The following is a 10,492-nucleotide window of genomic DNA, read 5'->3' as shown; positions in this document are numbered from 1 at the left end:
CTGAAATAAGCAGGGATGTCCCTGAAGATGTTGTCCTGATCGCACCATATGTTGCTCCAAAACCTGCTTTCAGCATTAATGGGGCCTTCATAGATGTGACAGTTACCCATGATGCTATAGGCAATAACACACCTACATACCCTCACGGATGCTGGCTTTTGAACTTTTCACTGGTCGCAATCAGGATGATTCTTGTCCTCTTTAGCCTGGATGTCACAGTGATTTCAAAAAGTCCTCAGGATGGCTTTCACTTTGCATGGTAGAGTCTGTACTTGGATTTGTAGACGCAGCAGCAAACCTAAAATGGTTTTCCAAAGTATTCCCCAGCCCAGTAATATCCTTTATATAAACAAACAAACTTTCCGAGTCTTTTGTTGCCCCTGTCCCAGCGTTTTTGGAACATGTTGCTGGCACCAAATTCAGAATGAGTATCTTGTCTTTGTTTTATATTCAACTGAATATTAGGACAAAATGGATTTGCAAATCACTGCATTCTGTTTTTATTCATGTCCCAATTTTTTGTAATTGTGTATCTTTAGTGTTTGAAAACTACCATATGGGCAGGATTTTTCAACACTAGAATAAACTGATGTTAATGTTACAAAGTTAAGACTAATGTAGGGTAATAGACCTTTTTTCAAGGAAGAAAAGTAGAGTAAACACAGCTGTTACCAATGATGCCAACATGCACAATCGCAGCACTCTGACTCTGACCAATAGAATGGAACCTTAATTAGCATCACTGGTAACACCTGTGTTTTACTAGTTCATGTGAAAATGGCTGCTGTGAAAAAGTATTATCCTCTTGGCTCCTTGTTTAATCATTTTAGTTTTACTTCACCTTCCCAGCAGTTAATGCAGGAATTAATTTAATTTATTCATTTTTTATTGCACATGTAATGACTTTCATGTTGTAGATTTGTGCATCTGCAAGCCTGATTGTTCCTGGGTTTCAGGTAAGTCTACACAAACACACACAAACAGCAATTTCTGTACCAGTAAAAACGTCAAGGCTTGTTTACCAGGTTTATTACAATATTGAGCATTAAAACAGACTTTATGTATTCCAAATCCCATGTTGGATTCTGCTGCTGTACCTGTGTAGAAGCATTAAACCTCAGCATACATAAGCTTAATTAGCTGTTAGAGTGTACCTGGAAAAACAACAGATACACAAAAGCAACTTTTCAACAATAATATTAATAATTTGCTTGGATTAAAAAAAAAACACAATAAAAAGGGAACACCCCGATAAATACTCTCACATCTTTTTTTTTTTTGCTCATTAAATAGAAAATGTCCATCCCACACTTAAGTAAGTGTTTTGTTTCTGTGGTCATACTTTTTTAAAAATAGAAAATAAAAACATACAGTTACGTAAAAAGTACATTTGTTATTAATCCAAAGCTTACATCAATTCTGGAGACACGGAGTCTACGTCCGTCCTCCCACTTTGCATTATTAGTTTGACAAAGCCAATAGTCCAGCCTGGCCGCCTCACTCAATTCTTTTAATAGATGCTTAAGTCTATTTTTCACTTTATATAGCTTCAGTCAGAACCAGGAGGATGCCATCGATCCCAATCCTCCGAAGCAATTATTTATCTTGCCAGTTTTGTCCACTAGAGGGCAGCAGTGTTTCATAATTCAGAGTTCCCACCTGTTGCATCCATCTGTTGCTTCTCCATTTAAGCTTCCCGAGCCTCAGAGGGGAAAGACATAACATTGTCCAGTTTTCTTCTTCATAAACATACTGTACACTGCAAGAAATGTCAAGATGGAGTGCTTGGCACCAAATACGAAACACTGAATTGTCCACAGAGCTAAGTCTGCCAATACCTCACTGATCTGTGTCCCAGAGTCAAAGCACTGTGAAAGTTGCTTGTTTCCAGTGATGTGATCAGATGTTACTATAAAAACATCTCAAACTATTTCGACAGCTTCTTTAGATCTGATCTTGTATCCGTGATAAGATGAAACAACTTCTTCAACTGTCACATTCTTCAACTTGTGTCTGTTTTCTGTCCTCCTCTGCTGTCCTCACACTCGGGAGGTGACGTGGAGAGAGCGAAGCCGTTGAGCCAGGGTGGCCTCCAGCTCCTCAAGAGGTGAGTCTCCCCGGCTGTGAACCAGCGTTGAAGTGGAGATGTTCCCTTGCCGAGCTCCAGGGGGTCCCAACAGCAGGCTCTTGAAGCCCTCTCTCTCCAGTAGAGCCGGCATCTGCTGCAAGAAGTAACCTTCACAGAATGAGCTCAGCTCCACCGAACCATGGGCCTGGGAAAAACAGAGGACAAATAAGGGGTCAGACGCATATAAAGCAGAGCACTGCTGTATGATAAAGCAAGTTCACAGAAGAGTATAATATGATCTCGGAGGTGTGTGTGCGTGTTACCTTGGCTGTCTTGTAGATGCTGACTGCATTATCCAGGCTGATGTTTTGAGAGCAGATGAGTTCACAGTGTCTTTGTAGCACCACCAGCTGGAAGAGACTAGCAGCTGACAGCAACTGCAGGAGAAAACAAGCAAATGTTGATGCTGGAGAAATGCTGTCTCATCTTTCATTCAGTGACATAAGACAGCTAAAGTTCTGGATACATCTGTAAAAGACACTTTGATTTCATTTGACCTATGGTGTTGCTGTGCAGCAAGCAGTTTCACGGTGCAAAAGACCATTGTAATGGGCTGTAACTGTGATGTGGTCACCTTTTGTTTTTAATTCTAAAAAGGATTTAATTTACAGAGCTTTACTAAAAAGCCAGTAGGTTTCAATAGTGCACTGCAGAGAAACATTGTATAGGCACATGCAGAGACACAGCTGAGCAGGAAGTAGTTTGTTGTGTGTATGGTGTCCTTTGCTTGTTCAGATTCTTATCCAAAACATGCAATTTTATTTGCCAACAACTGTATTTCCTAACAAACTTGAAGATTTTATACAAGTTTAAAACTTTTATAGTGATGTCAGAGCAAGTAAATTGCATTTTTAGTAATTTAATGATGTAATGTGATAATTTTATCTTGCAAACATATATAATGTGATTCTTACCTCCAGCAAGTCAGGCACATTAGTTTTCAGTGACTCTGTTCCTCCACAGTACAGGTATGACATCATTATCTGCAGAAAGGTTAAAGTTCTCATTCAGGAACAAGTCAGCACAGTCATTCAACTATATAATGTACAGTATGTGTAGTTTTTAAACATGGAATAAAGAGTATACCTGGAAAATGTTGTACTTGACGTCACTGATTTCAATCTCCTTGTTGGAGCTTCCATCTGGTCCAGAAGATGCCAGCAGAGACTTGAATCTAAATGAAAACAGAAATCTTGGTCAAAACCCTTCAGGAAAATCTTTTTTTAATTGACCATTACCTCTAAGTAGGTTCCTGTATCTTTCAGCCTGCACTCACCTGTCAGAAGCAGTGATCAGCAGGACTCTGTGGCCGTAGAACGGTTTCCCCTCCACCACAAACGTCACGTCTGACATCTCCTTGTTATTCAGGAAATGAGGGTCTGTAGGAAAACGCATCAGAAACTTACAACTTCATTCACAAGAGAGCTTTTTTAATGACATGGACATTATAGCAGCACATGTTAAGGAGGCTGCAGCTTTGTTCAGTGTCTTGTATGCAGATGTATCATGGCTGTGTCGAGATCTTCACACCTGGCATCAGTCTGCATCTCAAAAGTGTCTCGAGTTAACAATTTGCCTTTTCACTCACATTATTGTATCAGTGAAATTAAAAAAAAATCTAAATAGAAAAATATCAGTCAGCACTTTGCCAAACAGCCAGAGAAGAGGATTGTCTCTGCTGTTTGATAGCTTGCCTTAGATACACATCTCAAAACTTTGTCCAACTTGTTTGGTACATTTGTAATGTCATTCCAACACATTATAGAATCTACTACCTGATCCATCAATATAATCAGAGATTAATTCGCATTTATAGAAAGCTCAATATGTGGTCGTATGTTCCACACCATCTCCAAATGTACAGGTATTGAGATCCCAAAGCATCCTCATTTCATTTTGGCATAAACAAAAACCTCTACTTAAAACTGTGCATTTGTAATTGGATCATGTACGATGCAAGTTCTGAGTATGTAGAGGGCTTATCGCATGCTTTTGGCCAAACCTCAGCAAGTGTTTGCATTATGCAACCTCCTGTCTGTGCAACCATGTAGACCTGGAACAATTAGCTGATTGACTGGTCAACAGAAAATTAAAACTATTTTGAAAAATTTTCACTTGATTTTTTGGGTAAATTTTCAAACAAAAATGCCAAAGATCAAGCTTCTCAATCATGAGGTATTGCTGCTTGTTTATGCCTTATACATTAGTCAAGTCAATTTTTATTTATAACACATTATAACATATCACAACTTGACTCAGGGGAGTTTAAACTGATAATACCTCCCTCCCTTTGAGATTTAGATTGGTCAGACAAAACCAGTAATTTGATAACATCACCTTTACTTTTGAAAATAGTGATGGGTGGGGATGTTTCACTATTTTGTGATACTTTATAGACCAAAAAATAAATCAATTAATGAAGCAAATTATTGACAGAATAGTCAATAATGATAGCAATCTAAAAATGTCAACATAAAGCCATCCTAGTTATCCACTCAAAACAGTGAGCTGTGTGTGTGTGTTCACATACATGTCAGAATCAGAGTTTCCTTACCCAACTGTGCTGATAGAGTTGCCTTCATCTGAGGGACGGCTGGAAGAGGTGCTGGGCCAAAACAGTGACTAAAAATAGCCGCCAACTGCTGTATGATGGCATCATTCTGGAGGAAAGTGTGAGAACAGGGAGGAGGGGATTTTATCACACATCTAAACTCAAACTGATAACATGAAGAGGGAGACAAGCATTGAGATTTGTGTTTGATGGTACCTTGGTGGTACGTAAGATACTGAACATCAGTGGGAGGCCTACAGTGACCAACTCCTCGCAGTAGTCCTCCTCTCTGATGGTGGTGAACTCTCTGAGGAGTGAGAGGGTGACCCCAGCTCTGGACTGCTGCTGGGCACAACGAAGAGACTCCAGCCACACGTGAAGTTTCCATGGTACACCTTGAACAAACGACAAAAATGTTGTTTGGTTTTCAAAGGAGGCACAGTTTAAAAAGTAATAAAATCCTCTTCTTGGTATCTGATAGGTACCCATTGCTCGTAGTTCCATGGTGACATCCAGGTAGCCGTGCTCAGCGCTGTAATAGCTGGCTTCCTGCAGAGCCTTCATCCTGGCTTTGCAGAGTCTTGGTATGCCCACCTCTGGCAGGGCCCCGGGGCCAGAGGAAGGTGTGGGGAGGGGGGAGAGAGGGAGGAAAGGGCAGATCCCGGCCTCTTCACCCTCCACCCCTTCAGCTAAGATCTCCTCCAGAGACAGGACATCCTCTTTGACTTGCTGCGGCTGAGTCAGTAGCTTTCTCAGCACGTTCCTGACAAGATAAATGAGAGGAAGAAGGAAGAAAAGAAAGAATGAAAACGTTAATATATGTCCAAACTGCAGCGCACACATCCATTTCTGTGACCCTGTTCCATCCTGTCTGATTACATAATCTGTCACCCTCGCTGTGGAATGTGAAGTGTTGAGTCTACATTGTCTTCACACATACGCACATCGAACAGGTGGAGAGGGTTATGCTGCCAGTTGGTGTTCAGAGACAGATGGACTCTGAATAGAAGGAGACTATGAATTTGCTTTTTATACTTTCAAGGTCTTTCATTTCACCACATGGTATAAGGGAGGAATCGCTTGCAGGTTGCAGGGACACTGAACCAGAATGACGAGTGCGACATTAAACTTAATAATAATAATAATGATAAATAAATTCAGTTGTTCGGCTGTTTATAACTGTCAATATAAGGTTAAGCCTATTATGAAATCAAAAGCCTGCTGTGAAAATACACCCTCTGGAGTTGGAGTTCAGTGACTGCCAAACTCTTTAACATATTGCTCAATTTAGACATTCAACTGTGTTTTAAAGATTATTAATAATTTGTTATTAATTTTGACTCTACTAAATGTGAAACAAGCAAAGAATAGTTAATATTAATTCACATTCTGGGTTGGAAAATAAAATTAAGAGGAGAACATGATGACTGTAGCTCTCTTCTTGGAAAACTCAGTATTTCAGTTTAGCGTGTTTCCTTAATCTCTGATGATATATCATTGTCATTTTATGATTTAATACAGTAAATATATTCCACATTTCTCTTGAATTATTGTTCATTGTTTTATGTTTTTGTATGTGTGTATTTTTGCTGTTTATCATTCAAGTAATTTTTAAAAATGACATATTTCTCTTTTAAGAGGCCAAAAGTAGGCAGTTTGTCAGCATCTGTTGACAGCACAATGTTTTCAGGTCAAACTGAAGGGAACGTACCTGTGTCCATGTGCAGCAGCATGACTGAAACAGTTCATGTCTTCATACAGGGATGACGTCAGGGCATTTCCATCATGGGTCTTTGATAAGGGGTCCGCGCCTCGTGCCAAGAGCAAACTCACCATCTCATAGTTGCCTGGGAAGCACGTAAACAGTCAATTATGTACAGATAAAGATCCTGAACACATTTAAATGGGATATTTTACCAGTGTCTTCTTCTGTTTGCACACCCATACTTTTAGTAATCTATTCTACTTGTATTTGTTCCCACTGGTGCAGTGTACTTGGTATTTTGTTAACATTTTTATGGTTTCATTTGATTGTTTGTAGTAGTTTTATTCTTTGTTTTATAAATAATCAGCTTTATATGCTCTAGATGTCTTCTTGCACTTTATTGCATGATTACATTTTTACCACAGGGATAAATGAAGACTTGTCATACTTTACTTGGCATTTTCAAACAAGCAAATACATTCATATTAAGCACTATTTACAAACTGTCATTGCTGCTATGTGGAGCATGTGTCTCTTTTACTACAGCTATGTGTGGCTTTCAGATGGTCCCACAGAGGAATGCTGCCCAGAGGCTTCAAAACAACCACAGGCAGAACTCTGCTGCTTTCACTATGCCTTCATTTAGCCTCTCATTTCCTCATTCCTCCAGCTGATGCGTCATTCATAACTCAATCCTGTGATGCTCTTGGTGGTCTTGGTGGAAAATTAGCACACTATGGTATTGGTGACCATTAACTGAGAGAGTTATTATTAGTTGATTTGCTGAAAGTTACCACAGCGGCTCCAATTCATTCATCTCTTCCTTTGCTTGACCCTTCTACAGACTTTCTGCTGTATAATTTAGTAGTAAGTAGTAATTTTACCAACAATAAATCAGATCCAAACACAGACGAGCTGTAAGTCAGACAACTCTAACATCAGCTGTGCTTTGTGTTGCACTGTGTGTGTTTATATGTGTTTTTGTGTGTGTGCACGTGTGTTTGCCCACCTGCTGCCGAAGCCAGCTGCAGTGGGGTGTCTGCAGTACTCTCCTGTCCAGTGCGGACGGCGGCCCCCTCCACATTGGCCCCTGCATCCAACAGGAGCTGCAACATACGCACAACATCTGTTATAGCATGCAATGTTTGACATCCTGTAACATATTTATGGCCAGAACTCTGACCTCGCATTTGTCACTCAACTTTTTTAAGTGTAACATCACGACCACAGTTAACTTACGACAGCCTGCATTTATTGTTCCCATGCAGCAGAACATTTCTCTTCGAGTAACAAATATATCAGCAGTGCAGCATGACAAATTAAGTGCCCCTACACTAGCTACATTGTGTGTGTGTGTGTGTGTGTGTGTGTGCGTGTGTTTCCAACCTGCACGACAGAGATGTGTCCATGCAGCACAGCGAAGGTGAGCGCTGCCCAGTGGCGACTATCGGGATGCACAGAGGGGTGCTTTGGGGAGCATGGTGGAACCTGGCAGCACAGGACAAATCAGTGTTACACATCAAATTAAAATCACATTCTCAAATAAGCACTTGCATACATTATATTGCATTCATTACAGACTTTGTGAATTTAAATGCTTTAACAGGACAGTTCACCCCAAAATAATATGGAAACTAAATGACACTCAGCTTGTGGTGCTCAATGTGCCAAAATAATACATTTGAAAATCTCAAAAGCAATGTCTCTCGTTTCTCAATATAATCTACAGCCTTTATTGTGAATAGTTTAATAAAGGAACTACTTTCTTTTTATCATTCTATTATATTCAAGTGAGAGTAGACATCTCTATGGCTGATATCTTCACAACTGGGGTGAACTGTCCCTTAAAGCTGATGCATCCCCTGCGAGTAAATGTAGACGTTGACATAATGTGCACCATTTATATAAATGTGTGCATATATTGAAATTGTTGAAGCATATTTACCGCCACGTCAAGGTTGGCCCCGGCATCGATCAACATCTGGACTAAAGCCTCATCTCCAGCTGCACAGGCATACATCAGAGGTGTCATCCCCTGAGTGACGGACAGAGAGGAGTGCAACGGATACATGAAAGAGTAGAACAAGATACATGAAGTGCCACTTAACATATGCACAAAAAACACACATATATATGCACACAAACAGACAGATGTTCAGTACCTGGTCATCCATACTGTTGACCCCATCTGGCCCCAGGAGATCGATGGCTTGGCCGATGAGATCTGTGCGTCCGCAGTTGAGCATCCGAAAACCCAAGTCTAGATGGAACTTGTCTGTGGCAGCTTTGGAGTCCAGACGCTTGAAAGAACTGAAGCAACACTCAGGCCTGACGGAGACAGAGACACAAAGAATGAATTGTGAAAGTGTTTCAGCCACCTTGCGGGGCATCTGAAGGCTTTTATTTAATTGTGCACTTCATGAAAAGGTTAATGAGCCACATTAGAGTCAGTGTACAGTCATTAATCTGCTGTATGCAGTGTGTAATTATTTATTAGTGAGAACCAATTACATTTCAAACCTATAGTGTGTGAATCAAAGGAAACACATTTGGAAGCACAGCAACAGCTTATTTGTTTTTTTTTCAGTTAATTAGAATGACCCCATAAAAGGGCATAGTTGGGACTGGAATCAATAAAACTAAAATTAGATATTGTCTGGAGGAAGTTTTGTTGTTTTCTGACATTACAGATGTTCAGAAATAGTGCTGCTGCTTTCAATTAGAGCTGATATTGCTGTGAGTAGTGACATGTGACCAGATACAGTCTAGAAATCCAGCAGGACGGCCAGTGGTGAGTGTGTGTGTGTGTTCTCATTTACTTTAGCTGTCTTGGTTCACAGTCCAGTCCTGGGAGGAGTAGCCTGGCGGTCTGTCTGACATCATCACTGTCCACCAATAGACTTTTGCGATGCTCCGCATGAACTATCGCCACTCTCATCCACTCCATCAGAGGTGGCAGCAACAGGAATGGCCTGTAAAAAAAAATAAGATATATAATCACACTGTCTTTCTATAAAAATTCTGTTTTGTATTTTTATTCAGCTGTAATGAAGGTGTGGCACACAGCAAGTTCTCCTTTAAATTGTTGAGTTCTCAGACACACTGCTGTCAGCGCTGAGCGGTAGATTTCGTCACTCGTGATTCAGTCATGTTAGGGGGAACTCATAAACTGTCTTTAACCAGATGACTTATGTATGTCTGGCGGTACTTCCCCTCACCATGACCGCTGCACAGTGAGTCACATTTAAACACACACAGTAAAGAGCATCTCACTTCTTTTAATCACACTTAGCTGTATATGGTGTGTACATATGACTAATCAGTGCTGTGTTGTGCAGTAATACATCAACTTTATTTAAATCTTTGTCGGCAAGATGTGATGGGAGATGAGAACAGAACTGTGACTTCGTTCGTGTGGTGGTTTGATAAACAAAATACTGCAGTGGCTTCTGAATAATCAGCCTATTTTTAAACCAGCTAGAGCAGAATCAACTACCTAAGGGGGCTAAATAAAGGTGCAGCACTCTGGCACTGTTATGGATGATTTCTGTGATCTAAACCAAAACCACAACACATGAAAATGAGAACTGAGTGAAAGTTAAAAAAAAGGCGAGAAAGAAGTTAAAAATAGAAATGACAGACAAGATTGACCTGAGCCTGAGGGAACGAGAGAAACCGACATTAATTGTGGATAAGCTGCAGAGTAAACATCAGTGAAGGAATAAAAGAGAACAGAACATTAACTGTGCTGTGGTATTTGCGAACGTGGCATTCTGAAAGTCATCTGGATTACTTGATTACTCTCTTCTTTCTTTCTTCGTTGTCTCTCTCCCACAACCAAAACTCATTAGAAAGCACAAGTGATACAGCTATCTGCAACACCACGTCTGGGTGGTTATCTGGCAATACTGCCTTCTTGCCTGTGTCTTTCTTTCACCATATGTGCATCAAATGTGCCTGTGAACAATGACACATTATTGTGGTTTGCTTTTGATCCTATGGCGCCTCAGTTAAAGTGTGTTAATGATTGTTTGAATACTGCTTCCATGTTATCTTGAGATGGTTTTCTCCTGCTGTGATGTTATTCTTAGCAGTGGCTTCACCTTTG

At 40.3% G+C, this 10,492-nt stretch overlaps 1 protein-coding gene across 1 annotated transcript in view; it reads right to left on the bottom strand.

Moving 5' to 3' along the window:
• Positions 1 to 1,014: 1,014 nt before the first annotated feature.
• Positions 1,015 to 10,492, bottom strand: part of abtb2b (ankyrin repeat and BTB (POZ) domain containing 2b) — a 54,337-nt gene continuing 44,859 nt past the window's right edge. The window contains exons 4-17 of the mRNA XM_084733961.1: positions 9,204 to 9,356; positions 8,547 to 8,712; positions 8,330 to 8,419; positions 7,771 to 7,872; positions 7,394 to 7,490; positions 6,391 to 6,526; positions 5,165 to 5,442; positions 4,896 to 5,074; positions 4,683 to 4,788; positions 3,405 to 3,507; positions 3,215 to 3,302; positions 3,043 to 3,111; positions 2,392 to 2,505; positions 1,015 to 2,273 (exon numbers count right to left, since the gene is read on the bottom strand). Coding sequence (XP_084590087.1) covers positions 2,040 to 2,273; positions 2,392 to 2,505; positions 3,043 to 3,111; positions 3,215 to 3,302; positions 3,405 to 3,507; positions 4,683 to 4,788; positions 4,896 to 5,074; positions 5,165 to 5,442; positions 6,391 to 6,526; positions 7,394 to 7,490; positions 7,771 to 7,872; positions 8,330 to 8,419; positions 8,547 to 8,712; positions 9,204 to 9,356 — 1,915 coding nt within the window. The 3' untranslated portion in view covers positions 1,015 to 2,039. The remainder of the gene's footprint in view (positions 2,274 to 2,391; positions 2,506 to 3,042; positions 3,112 to 3,214; positions 3,303 to 3,404; positions 3,508 to 4,682; positions 4,789 to 4,895; positions 5,075 to 5,164; positions 5,443 to 6,390; positions 6,527 to 7,393; positions 7,491 to 7,770; positions 7,873 to 8,329; positions 8,420 to 8,546; positions 8,713 to 9,203; positions 9,357 to 10,492) is intronic.

This window comes from Lutjanus erythropterus, chromosome 13 (assembly GCF_056507025.1).
Source record: "Lutjanus erythropterus isolate fLutEry1 chromosome 13, fLutEry1.hap2, whole genome shotgun sequence".
In the NCBI taxonomy this organism is placed as follows: Eukaryota; Metazoa; Chordata; class Actinopteri; order Lutjaniformes; family Lutjanidae; genus Lutjanus; species Lutjanus erythropterus.
Note: the sequence above shows the minus strand (reverse complement) of the source record. Positions and strands in the feature narration are given on the sequence as shown.